The 17679-nt window shown below is 38.2% G+C and overlaps 1 protein-coding gene across 2 annotated transcripts in view; it reads left to right on the top strand.

Annotated features, from left to right (window-relative positions):
- The window catches only part of ELP4 (elongator acetyltransferase complex subunit 4), a 257476-nt gene that overhangs the window by 26007 nt on the left and 213790 nt on the right, over positions 1-17679 (top strand). For both annotated transcript variants that reach the window (XM_027562744.1, XM_027562743.1), the window contains exon 3: positions 9258-9379. In XM_027562744.1, the coding sequence (XP_027418545.1) occupies positions 9258-9379 (122 nt within the window). The remainder of the gene's footprint in view (positions 1-9257; positions 9380-17679) is intronic.

Genomic DNA, 17679 nt, shown 5'->3' with positions numbered 1-17679 from the left:
GTCACTTATTTGCTATTTTTAATGTAATGTTGACTGTACTGACCAGCCTTCCCAACACGAGATTCTACCTCTTTGAAGAGTTTTCTAGGGACAGATGAGGCCAGAATGAAGCAGAGCACTACCCGCAAAAACCATGCTTACCACCTGCATGGAAACCACCATAACTCCTAGGCTTCAAGCAACTGACTTGAAAAGAGTAGATCCAAATGAGAATAGGGACAACTCTTCTTCCTAAACTAGACAGACAATTGTGTGAATTGATCTCTGCCACTTGCCTTTTGCCTTCTTCTCGCAGCAATAGAATGAGGATTTGGAGGCAGAATGTACAGAAAGAAGTATTTTAGAACTTTTCCTTTATTGTAGATCCCCTTTGCCCAGCTGAGACCTTCAAGCTACAAGTTTTAGTCTGCACTGAAGGAGGGGGAAAACTTTGCTTTGAACGTTAACGTTTTAAACTTAGATTTTAATTGGAGAAGGCAATGGCAACCCACTCCAGTACTCTTGCCTGGAAAATCCTATGGACAGAGGAGCCTGGTGGGCTGCAGTCCATGGGGTTGCTAAGAGTCGGACACTACTGAGTGACTTCACTTTCACTTTTCACTTTCGTGCATTGGAGAAGGAAATGGCAACCCACTCCAGTGTTCTTGCCTGGAGAATCCCAGGCGGAGCCTGGTGGGCTGCCGTCTGTGGGGTCGCACAGAGTCAGACACGACTGAAGTCCAGCAGCAGCAGCAGATATTAATGACTGAAACTGATGAGAAGGTCATGGAACACACTCTGGATATCATTAAGAGATACAAAAAGGAAGTTTTGACATAGCATAGTTGAAAGCAGTGACTAAACAAAAATTGTTTCATATTTGTGTACATAAGAATTGAGAGCTCTGTATAAGCTGCTTACATATATAGAAAATGGCTAAGGAAACAGGAAAAGTGGGAGCAAGGTGTTTCTTAAAAAATGAGAAAGGGAGAGGGTAGTTCCAAAAAGAAAATTGTCTATAGCAATAGCCTCAGTAGACAAAAAGGATAAAAATTTTAAAGTGTCTCAGAAATTAAACAGTTAGCAAATCATTGGTGACTTTGAGACCAGTGTCAGTGGAACCATAGGGCCAGCTAATTTGAACTTTGATATTAAGGTAGGATTGATGTTCCAGTTGTTTCTGTCATTAGGCTGCATTCTACCCCTTGGGGGCATTAATCAGTCAGTTCAGTCACTCAGTCATGTCGAACTCTTCGCAACCCCATGAACCACAGCACACCAGGCCTCCCTGTCCATCACCAACTCCCGGAGTTTACCCAAACTCACGTCCATTGAGTCGATGATGCCATCCAACCATCTCATCCTCTGTCATCCCCTTCTCCTCCTGCCCTCAATCTTTCCCAGCATCAGAGTCTTTTCCAGTGAGTTAACTCTTCGCATCGGGTGGCCAAAGTACTGGAGTATAAGCTGCAATATCAGTCCTTCCAATAAATATCCAGGACTGATCTGCTTTAGTGTGGACTGGTTGGATCTCCTTGCAGTCCAAGGGACTCTCAAGAGTCTTCTCCAACACCACAGTTCAAAATCATCAATTCTTTGGCCCTCAGCTTTCTTCATAGTCCAACTCTCACATCCTTACATGACTACTGGAAAAACCATAGCTTTGACTAGATGCACCTTTGTTGACAAAGTAATGTCTCTGCTTTTCAATATGCTGTCTAGGTTGGTCATAACTTTCCTCCCAACGAGTAAACGCCTTTTAATTTCATCCCTGCAATCACCATCTACAGTAATTTGGAGCCTAAAAAACTAAAGTCAGCCACTGTTTCCACTGTTTCCCCATCTATTTGCCAGAAAGTGATGGGACCAGATGCCATGATCTTCGTTTTCTGAATGTTGAGCTTTAAGCCAGTTTTTTCACTCTCCTCTTTCACTTTCATCAAGATGCTCTTTAGTTCTTTTTCACTTTCTGCCATAAGGGTGGTGTCATCTGCATATCTGAGATTATTGATATTTCTCCTGAAAATCTTGATTCCAGCTTGTGCTTCTTCCAGCCCAGCATTTCTTATGATGTACTCTGCATATAAGTTAAATAAGCAGGGTAACAGTATAACAGCATTGACGTACTCCTTTCCTATTTGGAACCATTCTGTTGTTCCATGTCCATTTCTAATGGTTGCTTCCTGACCTGCATACAGGTTTCTCAAGAGGCAGGTCAGGTGGTCTGGTATTCCCATCCCTTTCAGAATTTTCCACAGTTTATTGTGATCCACACAATCAAAGGCTTTGGCATAGTCACTAAAGCAGAAATAGATGTTTTTCAGGAACTTTCTTGCTTTTTTGATAACCCAGCAGATGTTGGCAATTTGATCGCTGGTTCTTCTGCCTTTTCTAAATCCAGCTTGAACATCTGAAAGTTCACAGTTCACGTATTGCTGAAGCTTGGCTTATAGAATTTTGAGCATTACTTTACTAGAATGTGAGATGAGTGCAATTGTGCGGTAGTTTGAGCATTGTTTGGCATTGCCTTTCTTTGGGGTTGGAATGAAAACTGACCTTTTCCAGTCCTGAGGCCACTGCTGAGTTTTCCAAATTTGCTGACATTTGAGTGCAGCACTTTTACAGCATCATCTTTTAGGATTTGAAAAGGCTCAACTGGAATTCCGTCATCTCCACTAGCTTTGTTCATAGTGATGCTTTCTAAGGCCCACTTGACTTCACATTCCAGGATGTCTGGGTCTAGGTGAGTGATCACACCATTGTGATTATCTGGGTCGTGAAGGTCTTTTTTGTACAGTTTTTCTGTGTATTTTTGCCACCTCTTCTTAATATCTTCTGCTTCTGTTAGGTCTGTACCATTTCTGCCCTTTATCCATCCCATCTTTGCAAGAAATGTTCCCTTGGTATCTCTAATTTACTTGAAGAGATCTCTAGTCTTTCCCATTCTGTTGTTTTCCTCTGTTTCTTTGCATTGATCGCTGAGGAAAGGTTTCTTATCTCTCCTTGCTATTTTTTGGAACTCTGCATTCAAATGGGTATATCTTTACTTTTCTCCTTTACTTTTTACTTCTTTTCTTTTCACAGCTATTTTTAAGGCCTCCTAAGACAACCATTTTGCTTTTTTGCATTTCTTTTTCTTGGGGATGGTCTTGATCCCTGTCTCCTGTACAGTGTCACAAACCTCTGTCCATAGTTCATCAGGTACTCTATCTATCAGATCTAGTCCCTTAAATCTATTTCTCACTTCCACTGTATAATCATAAGGGGTTTCATTTAGGTCATACCTGAATGATCTAGTGGTTTTCCCCACTTTCTTCAATTTAAGTCTGAATTTGACAATAAGGAATTCATGATCTGAGCCACAGTCAGCTCCTGGTCTTGTTTTTGTTGACTGTATAGAGCTTCTCCATTTTTGGCTGCAAAGAATATAATCAATCTGATTTCGGTGTTGACCATCTGGTGATGTCCATGTGTAGAGTCTTCTCTTATGTTCTCGGAAGAGGGTGTTTCCTATGACCAATGCGTTCTCTTGGCAAAAGTCTATTAGCCTTTGCCTGCTTCATTCTGTACTCCAAGGCCAAATTTTCCTGTAACTCCAGGTGTTTCTTAAATTCCAACTTTTGCATTCTAGTCCCCTCTAATGAAAAGCACATCCATTTGGGGTATTAGTTCTAAAGGTCTTGTAGGTCTTCAAAGAACCGTTCAACTTCAGCTTCTTCAGTGTTACTGGTTGGGGCATAGGCTTGGATTACCATGATATTGAATGGTTTACCTTGGAAACGAACAGAGATCATTCTGTCGTTTTTGAGATTGCATCCAAGTACTGCATTTCGGACTCTTTGTTGACTATGATGGCTACTCCATTTCTCCTAAGGGATTCCTGCCCACAGTAGTAGATATAATGGTCATTTGAGTTAAATTCACCCATTCCAGTCCATCTTAGTTCACTGATTCCTAGAATATCGACATTCACTCTTGCCACCTCCTATTTGACCACTTCTAATTTGCCTTGATTCATTAATGAGCAAGTGTAATTCCATTGCCATATGACAGCCCATGAAATATTTGAAGCCAACTCACTTGCATCCCTTGGGTCTCTTTCTCTTCAAGGAAAATACTCATTTCTCATGCATTCCAGTCCCTTCACCCTCCTGGTCACCCATTTGGAAGATGCTTTAGTCTATGTAAGTCCTCAAATGAAATATATTATTATCAGTCTGGTCAACTACCATAGAATATAACCAAACAGTCATCTCTCTCAAACTAGGAATTGGACTATTAATATAGGCCAAAACTACATTTGCTTTTTGGCAGTTCTGTCACATCGTTATCATATTTGTCTGCCCAGTGTTATGAGTATTTATTAAGTAGATTAACAAAATGCTTATTGTACAACCTCAAAATTTTTTCACGGTATTGGTAGTTTTCAGCTTCAACAGCTTAAATTTTTTTTTGACTTTTTTTGCTAATCCCTAAATGGGTGATCTTACCCCATTAGTTTTTGCTGCCCCATGCAGTCTTTGAAAGAGTAGGATTGATAACTATTATAGTGTTTGTGACCAACCTAGATAGCATATTCAAAAGCAGAGACATTACTTTACCAACAAAGGTCCATATAGTCAAGGCTATGGTTTTTCCTGAGGTCATGTATGGATGTGAGAGTTGGACTGTGAAGAAGGCTGAGCGCCGAAGAATTGATGCTTTTGAACTGTGGTGTTGGAGAAGACTTTTGAGAGTCCCTTGGACTGCAAGGAGATCCAACCAGTCCATTCTGAAGGAGATCAGCCCTGGGATTTCTTTGGAAGGAATGATGCTAAAGCTGAAACTCCAGTACTTTGGCCACCTCATGTGAAGAGTTGACTCATTGGAAAGGACTCTGATGCTGGGAGGGATTGAGGGCAGGAGGAGAAGGGGACGACAGAGGATGAGATGGCTGGATGGCATCACTGACTCGATGGACGTGAGTCTGAGTGAACTCCGGGAGTTGGTGATGGACAGGGAGGCCTGGCATGCTGCGATTCATGGGGTCGCGGAGAGTCAGACATGACTGAGCGACTGATCTGATCTGATCTGATCTGATAGTGCTTGTGTGTGTGTGTCTACGATAAGATATGTTTTCTACCAAAGTACAGTAGATCTGAGTTTACAAGACAAGGTAAATTTTTGTTTTCCCCTTAATAATTATAAGTATTTGCTGTGTACTATGTACCCAGTGGGCCTGCCTGGTGGCTCAGTAAAGAATTCACCTGCCAATGCAGGAGACATAAGTTCAGTCCTTGGGTCAGGAAGATTCCCTGGAGGAGGAAATGGCAACCCACTGCAGTGTTCTTGCCTGGAGAATCCCATGGACAGAGGGGCCTGCTTGTTTACATCCATGGAATCTTGAAAGAGTTAGACACAACTTAGCGACTGAACAACAAGAATATGCACAGTACTAGTGATGTAACAGTAAGATGTGTTCTCTGTCATGAGGAATTTTTAGCTTAGTGGGGAAATGTCAATAATATGTATTAAATGCTATTTGTAGCAGTTAACACTATGCCCAAGGGCACTCTGATCATGTCAGCTAGGCTTGAGGATAGCTTCTCCAAAAATGAGGTTATCTAATCTGAATTTGGGAGGATTTAAGGGAATTAGCTAGCCAATGAGGTGAAGTTCATTTATACTAAAGTCCTGAGTTCAGATGCAGTATGACTACTAGAGATAGTAATTTAAGATATGAATATAGATTAGATCAGTAGCAATTGTATGTAGATTTTTTTAAAAAGTCAAAACCCTTAGTCATTTAAGAAGTAGGTAAAAAAGTGGGAACTTTGCCATTTAATTTAGTTGTTTTACGTCTTCACTGATGATAAATTATTCAATATTTTTATAGTCTACAAGCGAATATCCATAGTTTACGCAGTATGTGCGTGCATGCTCAGTTGCGTCAGTTGAGTCCAGCTCTTTGCAGTACTAATGCGTATATTTTATTGCCCTTCTGAGTATTGCATGCTAAATCACTTCAGTTGTGTCCAAATCTTTGTGACCCTATGGACTGTAGCCTGCCAGGCTCCTCTGTCCATGGGATTCTCCAGGCAAGAATACTGGAGTCAATTGCCATGCCCTTCTCCAGGGATCTTCCCAACCCAGGGATCAAGCCCACATCTCTTACATCTTTTGCATTGGCACGTGGGTTCTTTACCACTAGTGCCACCTGGGTATTATGTGTCCTCAATTTTATAAATAATTATTTCTATTTTTCTAGTTAAATAATCGTGTCTTGGATGGTAAAGAATCCACCTGCAATGTGGGAGACATGGGTTCGATCCCTTAGTTGGGAAGATACCTTGGAGGAGGGCATAGCAACCCACTCCAGTGTTCTTGCCTGGAGAATCCCCATGGACAGGGGACCCTGGCAGGCTATAGTCCATAGGATCTGAAAGAGTTGGACAAGACTGAGCAACTAAGCACTGCACAACACAGTTAAATAATTTAGGTTTACTTTTTTCTTTACTGAATAGTTATTCAGTGACCATTATGTACCTTCTAAAGGAAAAACAATCATATATTTTGTTACACCACTTTTAACAAGTATTTTTATTTTTGCACGTTAAGCTCTCCTCCTTGGCTACAACCATGCAGAGACTATAGGCCACACTAAAGGATTTTGTTCTTTCTCCCAGGAGCAATGAGACACCACTAAAAGATTTTAAGTAGGGAAGTGACATAATCAAGTTTGTATTGAATATTTTGAAAAGGTCTCTGCTAAATTGAAGGAAGATTAGAGTGGATGCAAAGAAGTAAGAGGAAATTGCAGCCGTCTAGCAAGAGCTGTCGGAGAAGGTGATGGCAGCCCACTCCAGTACTCTTGCCTGGAAAATCCCATGCACAGAGGAGCCTGGTAGGCTGCAGTCCATGGGGTCGCTAGGAGTCGGACATGACTGAGCGACTTCAGTTTCACTTTTCACTTTCATGCACTGGAGAAGGAAATGGCAACCCATGCCCATGTTCTTGACTGGAGAATCTCAAGGACAGGGGAGCCTGGTGGGCTGCCGTCCGTGGGGTCGCACAGAGTCGGACATGACTGAAGCAACATAGCAGCAGCGGCAGCAGCAGCAGCAAGAGCTGTTGGTAGCAAACCTAGAGGAGAGACATTGGCATAGAGCAAAGTGAATTCTAAAAATAGTTTGAAAATAAAACAGAATTTTAGGCATGGAGAGAAGCGTGTATTGGTGAGAGGGAGGAGAGGTATTAATAAATTCTGCTATTCTGAAAAACTGAAAGAAGACCACATTTGATGGAAGAAATCAATGAGTTTCTGAGTTCTATCTTGGACATACAGGATTTAAAGCACTTCAGTGCTTCTGTATTTAATAGTAACAGAAGCCTGAAAGTGATGTAAAAGTCCATATTGGGGAGATGACTAAATATTGTAAATTATGAGACATAAATTTACTAGATTATGCCTCTTAAGCATCATAGTTAGAAGACTAATTCATGTGAGATTAAGTGGAAAAAGTGGGATAAAAAATTCAATAATAATTGTAACCATCCTACTGTACAGCACAGGGAAGTATATTCAATATCCTGTGATAAACCATGATGGAAAAGAATATGAAAAAGAATATATACATGTATAACTGAATCACTTTGCTCTACTCATAATTGTGATGCACAGGCTTAGTTGCTCTGCAGCATGTGCTATCTTCCTGGACCAGGGATCAAACCTGTGTCCCCTGCATGGGCAAGAAGATTCTTAGCCACTGTACCACCAGGGAAGTCCCTAAATCGACTACATTTTTGATCGTGGATTTACTTTAGTATTCTGTACCAAGAAGGTTTATAGACAAATTGCCACATGGTATTTTAGGTATGCCACAGGAGACTGTTTTAATAAACTGCCTTTACTGAATTATAATTTACATATTAATATGATAAAAGACCCATTTTAAATGTGTATTTAGTGATTTTTTTACAAATATATTTACTCACGTAACCACCACAACAATCACGGTATAAACCATTTCCAACATCCCCCCTAAATTTTCTCAGACCCAAATATTTCCTGGTCCCCAAACACCTAACATCTTTCTAGCACTAGAATTTAGTTTTGCTTCCTCCAGAAAGTTATGACCAACCTAGATAGCATATTGAAAAGCAGAGACATTACTTTGCCAGGTCCGTCTAGTCAAGGCTATGGTTTTTCCAGTGGTCATGTATGGATGTGAGAGTTGGACAGTGAAGAAAGCTGAGTGCCGAAGAATTGATGCTTTTGAACTGTGGTGTTGGAGAAGACTCTTGAGAGTCCCTTGGACTGCAAGGAGATCCAACCAGTCCATTCCGAAGGCGATCAGCCCTGGGATTTCTTTGGAAGGAATGATGCTAAAGCTGAAACTCCAGTACTTTGGCCACCTCATGTGAAAAGTTGAGTCATTGGAAAAGACTCTGATGCTGGGAGGGATTGGGGGCAGGAGGAGAAGGGGACAACAGAGGATGAGATGGCTGGATGGCATCACCGACTGGATGGACGATAGTCCGAGTGAACTCCGGGAGTTGGTGATGGACAGGGAAGCCTGGTGTGCTGCGATTCATGGGGTCGCAAAGAGTCGGACACAACTGAGTGACTGAACTGAACTGAAGACTATCAGATTAAGGCAGTCATATCATATATACTTTTTACATCTGACTTTTTTCACTTAATGTTTCTGAGATTCATTTTGTTGCCCATCTATCAACAGTCCATTTCTTTTGTTGTTGAGTCTTACCTCATTTGTGGACGTACGATCTGTTTTTCCATTCACTGGTTGATGGACACTTATGCCATTCCCAGTTTTTGATTCTTATGGAAAAACTATCATAAGCATTATGTGTACATCTGTGTGTGAACATGTCTTGTCATCTCTTATGGGTAATAAGCAGGAATGGAGTTGCTGATTTTTATGTTTAACTTTATAAGAAACTGCCAATCTGTTTTCCAAATTTTACCATTTTACACTGCCTCTATCAATGTGGGAATGTTTTATTTGCTCCACATTTTTTCAATACTTGGTATTGTATTTTTATTTCAGCTGGTTTAGCAGGAATGTAGTGGTTTTTCAGTGTTTCAGGTTACATTATTTTGATGTTTAGTACCATTGAACATCTTTTCACGATCTTGTTGACCATTCATATATCTTCTTTGGAAGACATAGTTATTGTTCCACCTCATATACTTGTTTTAAAGAGGAAAAAAATAAAAGCATTTGAGTATGCTTAATATATGGTAGAATTCTGACTATAATTTTTTTTTCTTACAGAAGAGGATAAATACAACATTTATTCTCCTTTGCTCTTCAAGTATTTCCTGGCAGAAGGAATTGTCAGTGGCCATGCTTTGTTGGTTGCATCTGCAAAAGAAGACCCTGCTGACATTTTACAGGTATAGAATATATTAATTCAATATTATAGTTTGAATGTTTTATGAAAAAAATATTGCTTATGTATATATAAGCAAGATATATATTTGTGTATGTGCAAACTGTATTTAAATATATTAATGGGACCTCACGTGTCTTTTTTTCTCTTAAAAAAATGTATCAGATTTATTTGAACATATGGTCTAATTTTTAGAGTCGAACAATTTTTTAACCTTTGTATCAGAGTGAGAAAATTTTAATAAGCTATTTAAAACTGAGAGTAAACAAAATTATTGTTAAATGATGGTATGAGAACTTAATAAACTAGCTAGGTAAAGAAAAACAACTGCAAAATGTTGTCAGATTTTATGTTAACCAGTATTCCAAAGGTATAAGTTGGAAGATGATACAGATATTGGAAGTACTCATTTATTAAAATTATTTGGTTTTGAGAATGCCAGAAATTATTTTCTTCCAAGAAATAAATAATAATGCTAAAATATGTGATTAAAATATTGAGTTGGCCAAAACCAAGATCTTAAGGAACTTTTTGGCCAACCCAGTACTATATCTTTTTAAGTCAAAGCATACTTTTCACCTCAGAGAAGGCAGTCATGACTTTTATTTTTATTTTTTTAATTTAATTTTATTTTTAAACTTTACATAATTGTATTAGTTCTGCCAAATATCAAAATGAATCCGCCACATGTATACACGTGCTCCCCATCCTGAACCCTCCTCCCTCCTCCCACCCCACACCATCCCTCTGGGTCGTCCCAGTGCACCAGCCCCAAGCATCCAGTATCGTGCCTCGAACCTGGACTGGCATCTCGTTTCATACATGATATTTTACATGTTTCAATGCCATTCTCACAAATCTTCCCACCCTCTCGCTCTCCCACAGAGTCCATAAAACTGTTCTATACATCAGTGTCTCTTTTGCTGTCTCGTACACAGGGTTATTGTTACTATCTTTCTAAATTCCATATATATGCGTTAGTATACTGTATTGGTGTTTTTCCTTCTGGCTTACTTCACTCTGTATAATAGGCTCCAGTTTCATCCACCTCATTAGAACTGATTCAAATGTATTCTTTTTAATGGCTGAGTAATACTCCATTGTGTATATGTACCACAGCTTTCTTATCCATTCATCTGCTGATGGACATCTAGGTTGCTTCCATGTCCTGGCTATTATAAACAGTGCTGCGATGAACACTGGGGTACACGTGTCTCTTTCCCTTCTGGTTTCCTCAGTGTGTATGCCCAGCAGTGGGATTGCTGGATCATAAGGCAGTTCTATTTCCAGTTTTTTAAGGAATCTCCACACTGTTCTCCATAGTGGCTGTACTAGTTTGCATTCCCACCAACAGTGTAAGAGGGTTCCCTTTTCTCCACACCCTCTCCAGCATTTATCATTTGTAGACTTTTTTGGATCTCAGCCATTCTGACTGGTGTGAAATGGTACCTCATAGTGGTTTTGATTTGCATTTCTCTGATAATGAGTGATGTTGAGCATCTTTTCATGTGTTTGTTAGCCATCTGTATGTTTTCTTTGGAGAAATGTCTATTTAGTTCTTTGGCCCATTTTTTGATTGGGTCATTTATTTTTCTGGAGTTGAGCTGTAGGATTGCTTGTATATTTTTGAGATTAGTTGTTTGTCAGTTGCTTCATTTGCTATTATTTTCTCTCATTCTGAAGGCTGTCTTTTCACCTTGCTAATAGTTTCCTTTGATGTGCAGAAGCTTTTAAGGTTAATTAGGTCCCATTTGTTTATTTTTGCTTTTATTTCCAATATTCTGGGAGGTGGGTCATAGAGGATCCTGCTGTGATGTATGTCAGAGAGTGTTTTGCCTATGTTCTCCTCTAGGAGTTTTATAGTTTCTGGTCTTACGTTTAGATCTTTAATCCATTTTGAGTTTATTTTTGTGTATGGTGTTAGAATTCCTCTAAAGTCAGGAACAAGACAAGGGTGCCCACTTTCACCATTACTATTCAACATAGTTTTGGAAGTTTTGGCCACAGCAATCAGAGCAGAAAAAGAAATAAAAGGAATCCAAATTGGAAAAGAAGAAGTAAAACTCTCACTATTTGTAGATGACATGATCCTCTATATAGAAAACCCTAAAGACTCCACCAGAAAATTACTAGAGCTAATCAATGACTATAGTAAAGTTGCAGGATATAAAATCAACACACAGAAATCCCTTGCATTCCTATACACTAATAATGAGAAAACAGAAAGAGAAATTAAAGAAACGATTCCATTCACCATTGCAACAGAAAGAATAAAATACTTGGGAATATATCTACCTAAAGAAACTAAAGACCTATATATAGAAAACTATAAAACACTGGTGAAAGAAATCAAAGAGGACACTAATAGATGGAGAAATATACCATGTTCATGGATTGGAAGAATCAATATAGTGAAAATGAGTATACTACCCAAAGCAATTTATAGATTCAATGCAATCCCTATCAAGCTACCAACAGTATTCTTCACAGAGCTAGAACAAATAATTTCACAATTTATATGGAAATACAAAAAACCTCGAATAGCCAAAGCGATCTTGAGAAAGAAGAATGGAACTGGAGGAATCAACCTACCTGACTTTAGGCTCTACTACAAAGCCACAGTTATCAAGACAGTATGGTACTGGCCCAAAGACAGAAATATAGATCAGTGGAACAAAATAGAAAGCCCAGAGATAAATCCACGCACATATGGACACCTTATCTTTGACAAAGGAGGCAAGAATATACAATGGATTAAAGACAATCTCTTTAACAAGTGGTGCTGGGAAATCTGGTCAACCACTTGTAAAAGAATGAAATAGTCATGACTTTTAGAATTATTAATTTCTTGGTAAAGAACAGGATCTCAGTTTAAGCCATCCTTCGATTAGAATTTATAATCTAAAGTCATTTTTTTTTCCTCAGGGGGTGTTTTAATTTCACTGTATAGTTTGCAAAATGGCAAATGAATAAGTCATTTATTAAAAATCTGTAGCATGACAAGTACTAATTTATAATAAGTGTCAAGAGACACCAACAAATTTCTACTCTCAAACATAAAAATTATTATAATACTGAGGTCAAAACTAGCATGGTTCTTTCATATGGGTCAGACTTTGTTTATCAGATTAAAATAAATCCAAGAGAAATGGAGAAAGGCATGGCAACCCACTCCAGTGTTGTTTCCTGGAGAATCCCCGTGGACAGAGATGCCTGGCAGGCTACAGTCCTTGGGGTTGCAAAGAGTCGGACACAACTGGGCAACTCACCACCAAAGATAAAACCTTTGTATAATTTTCCAGATGATTCCCTTCTAGCTGACGAGCCTGTTTTCATTCATTCTTATTTCTACTTATTAACCCTTTGTAATATTTTCTTTCTTATTTTCTGTTTTTGTTTCTTCTTTTGTTCCTTTTCCCTTTGACCTTTATCATTTTGGTCAGTTTCCTAACAGTAGTCTGCTTGTGACAAGCAATGGAGTAAAGGCCAAAATCACTTGTAAAGAAGCTTTTATGGGTTCTTCACAACCCATTCCACAATATACTGAGCCTAAGATTTTGTATCAGACACAGCTGATATATAGGATTTATAGCTATATTGGAAATTTTTGCCAAGCCATGGGCAGGAAGGCCTATTTCTATGTGGTTTTTAAAATGTTTGATTTTTTTTTTTTTTTTACTTCTTCCCTCTTCCAACCTGTGCAACTGATGTTAAAGCCTATACTATACTTTGGCACCCCACTCCAGTACTTTTGCCTAGAAAATCCCATGGACGGAGGAGCCTGGTAGGCTGTAGTCCACGGGGGGCGCTAGAGTCGGACACGACTGAGCGACTTCACTTTCACTTTTCACTTTCATGCATTGGAGAAGGAAATGGCAACCCACTCCAGTGTTCTTGCCTGGAGAATCCCAGGGACGGGGAAGCCTGGTGGGCTGCCGTCTATGAGGTCACAGAGAGTCCGACACGACTGAAGCGACTTAGCAGCATACTTCTACATTTTGCCTTAGAGAACTACCTTGTTTTATTTGAAAGCTAATCTGTGACACCTTTATTATGTATCTTGATTTGTACAGTTCAGTTCAGTCACTCATTTGTGTCTGACTCTTTGTGACCCCATGGACTGTAGCATGCCAGGCCTCCCTGTCCATCAGCAACTCCCGAGTTTACCCAAACTCATGTCCATTGAGTCAGTGATGCCATCCAACCATCTCATCCTCTGTTGTCCCCTTCTCCTACCTCCAGTCTTTCCCAGCATCAGGGCCTTTTCCAGTAAGTCCGTTCTTCGCATCAGGTGGCCAAAGTATTGGAGTTTAAGCTTCAACATCAGTCCTTCCAGTGATTCAGGACTGATTTCCTTGAGAATGGACTGGTTGAATCTCCTTGCAGTCCAAGGGACTCTGAAGAGTCTTCTCCAACACCGCAGTTCAAAAGCATCAATTCTTTGGCGCTCAACTTTCTTTATACTCCATTCTCACATCCATACATGACTACTGGAAAAACCATAGCTTTGACTAGACGAACCTTTGTTGGCAAAGTAATGTCTCTTCTTTTTAATATGCTATCTAGGTTGGTCATAACTTTTCTTCCAAGGAGTAAGCGTCTTTTAATTTCATGGCTACAATCACCAGTGATTTTGGAGCCCAAAAAAATTAAGTCTGTCACTGTTTCCACTGTTTCCCCATCTATTTGCCATGAAGTGATGGGACCAGATGCCATGATCTTAGTTTTCTGAATGTTGAGTTTTAAGCCAATTTTTTCACTCTCCTCTTTCACTTTCATCAAGAGGCTCTTTAGTTCTTTGCTTTCTGCCATAAGGGTGGTGTCATCTGCATATCTGAGGTTATTAATATTTCTCCCAGCAATCTTGATTCCAGCTTGTGCTTCATCCAGTCCAGCATTTCTCATGATGTTCTCTGCATATAAGTTAAATAAGCAGGGTGACAGTATACAGCCTTGACATACTCCTTTTCCTATTCGAAACCAGTCTGTTGTTCCATGTCCAGTTCTAACTGTTCCTTCTTGACCTGCATACAGATTTCTGAAGAGGCAAGTCAGGTGGTCTGGTATTCCCATCTCTTTAAGGTTTGTACAATTTAGTATTAAAAGATTTCCATGTACTTTACATATCCTTCTTTGGAGTATGTGAAGGATTTTGAAATTATAAAATAATTTCATCAAAGTTTCTTAAGATATCTAGTCTTACATGCAAGTAATTAGATTCTGCAAATTTTTTTCATAGAGTTTATGATGTACTAGAAAAAAATACAAAGCTGAAGTCAAAAAACATAGACTCTTAATAATGTTGCCCTTGTGACCAAAATAGATTAATAAGACCAGACTTGTCATCATGCCTAAAACAGCTAAAAAACAGGACAAAATATTATGAAACATCACTTAATAAGAGACATATTACATACCTTTGAGCATCACATAGTAAAAGACAGTGATTGCTGAGTTATGCAAAATAAGCAAAGTAAACCCTAAAATTTCCGTAGCTTACTGCATGTGAAGTATCCAGGCCATAGTGCAGGTAGGATGGACCCAAGATAAGAAAGGCTTAGGAGACAGAGCTAAGAATAACCTCCTTATTGTCTTTATCTGGAGCCAGTTATCATTTAAGGAGATACGTATGGGTGCCAAGTAAGCAAGGGGAGGCCTTGTGATCTTTAATTCTATATGTCAACTTGACCATGCCACAGGGTACCCAGATATTTGATCAGATATTATTCTGAGTGTTTTCTGTGAAAATATTTTTGGATGAGATTAACAGTGAAATTGGTAGACTGAGTAGAGCAATTTGCCCTACCTAATGTGGGTGGGCCTCATCCAGTCAGTTGAAGGCCTAAGTAGAATAAAACCACTAACTTTCCTCTGTGTCAGAAAGAATTCTTCCCTGGACTACCTTTGAAGTTGAACATCAACTTTTACTTGCCGTCAGGTTCAATCTGAAATATTAGCTTTTCCTGAGTCTGCTATCCTTTGGATTAGAATTACACCATTGGTTCTCCTGGTTCAGAAGCCTTCAGATTTTGACAGAAATTACACCATCAGCTTTCCTGTATCTCCAGCTTGCTCTGCATATCTGGGGACTTGTCAGTCTCCGTCATCATATGAGCCAGTTCCTTATAATAAATTTTATTAGAGAGATATATATGTATGCATATATTCATGTATATATGGGTGTCTACATACACACATACACATCCTATTTGTAGTGTTTCTCTGGAGAACTCGAATACAATTTTACTGAAAATATAAAGATTATATTTAAAACCAAAGAAGGCATTTCACATTTATTAACCTACTTTGAATTATTATCACCTTCTTATCTTATATCTTGGCCAGTTTTCCAGATAGTACACTGATCTCTTCCCAATTTTTGCACTCATATTTCTAAAAATATTTTTTAAAACTATGTATCTTCTTTTATAATAAGGTATGAAAAGAATTTATTTATGATATTATTTAGTTGCAATGGATGTTATTGTGAGTACTGCCTTTTTACTTAAAGACTTTTATATCAGTCTTATACATGTATTCAACTGAATCTAAATAATAGCAATTTGTTATCAGTACTAATATTAGAAGTATATACATAAGCAAACACTTTTTTAACAACTGGAAACTTTACATCAATCATTTTTTCCTTGAATTCATATTTTTTCACTCATTCCTCATAGAGTTTTGTCAGAATCTTATATGTTTTATGTTCAGCATATTTATTAATAACCTTGATAGTTTTTCTATAACAAAACTTTAAATTTATTTTAATCTTCTTGTCTCAAAAGAATCTAAGTTGTAAACACATTTCTTCTTGTTTCAATCACCATTACAATTAAAATTGCATGCAATATATCAATAGACATAAAAATGTTTGTACTAAGTTGCTTCGTTAAGACGTATCAGTGCATGAATTTCATGGACAGAATTCAGCATTAACTCTATTCATATTTTTCATTTTGGCAGATGTGAGCAGTTCATAGTTAAGTAAAGAATAGAGAAAGTTATGTTATTGTATTGTTATTTGGTCGTTGTGTCCCAATTCTTTGTGATCCCTGTGAACTGAAGCTTGCCATGCTCCTCTCTCTGTCCATGGGATTTTCCAGGAAGAATACTAGAGTGGGTCACCATTTCCTTCTCCAAGGAATCTTCCTATCTCAGGGATCAAACCCACGTCTTCTACATTGCAGGTGGATTCTTTACCACTGAGCCACCCTGTCCCTCAAATTATCCTTTTACTTTTTCTGAGTAATACACAAAAAAGAAATCACACGATGTTCATCAACATATATTAAGTTCTTTGTCTAATTTATTAGGTCCACATAAAATTTTGCTGAAAACAAATGAAGAAAGGGTTGTTTCTCCAGTCATTAGAACCTTCACATTTTCTGTACCAAATAAATATTTTAAATTGTCTTTTTGTTTGGTGCTGTGGAGATGCCCCACGTGCTCTGTGGCAACGAGAAGTAAACCTCTCACTTATTAAGTGAGAAAGGAGAATAGGGAAAGGGGAACTTGTACATCTATCATTGGCACATTCTCTGTGAGGTCATTTTTTCACTAGAGTATTTGTTTAAGTTTAAAATCTAGGAATTGATCCCTTAAAATTCTCATGATCAGATATCTCTTTCAAAGTCTTCATATACCCCAGGTTTAAAGACTCCCAGTTTTTGACAGTTAAAAAAGGAATTGAAACAAGTCATCTTACCTGATCCAGATTAATTTTTCTACCGTAGGTGTTTTTAAATGAAGAAAGTGTTCTAATGTCATCAGATCTATTTTACTTTATCTCATGCACTTAGAATATATTATCAAAGATAATATAAATACTCCACAAAAATCTAATGGTATTAGACATTAGATTTACTTAACGTAACACTGCAGACTTGACACTGCATTTTCAAAGTTTGTTTCATTCTTCTATTTATAAGTAGCCTAGAACGAGTTGTTTTTGTGTAAATAGCGTTTGCTTTACATGACAATTTAATATTTATCAATAATGTATTCAATGAAGTTAAATAGTAAATTAATCATAAAGTTGAGTGTCTAATCCTCAGGAAAAATTTATCTTCTCTGATTTTAATGCCATTATTTGCTTTTAACTAAAATCACTTGTATAGATGAGTAATCAAATTTGTTAAAGGCTGTAAATGCTAAATAACATGCACACATAACATTCCCGTACATTAAGAAATTATTTAGTGATTCATTTTTAAACTGTTTTACTTTTGATTATGTTCTTGTATTTCATGAAGCTCTACTCTGAAGGTATGTCTAGTTTTTGAGTTAATAGAATCTTCACTC

Source organism: Bos indicus x Bos taurus, chromosome 15, assembly GCF_003369695.1.
Source record: "Bos indicus x Bos taurus breed Angus x Brahman F1 hybrid chromosome 15, Bos_hybrid_MaternalHap_v2.0, whole genome shotgun sequence".
In the NCBI taxonomy this organism is placed as follows: Eukaryota; Metazoa; Chordata; class Mammalia; order Artiodactyla; family Bovidae; genus Bos; species Bos indicus x Bos taurus.
The sequence above is the reverse complement of the archived record's forward strand: the minus strand, read 5'-3'. Positions and strand labels throughout refer to the sequence as shown.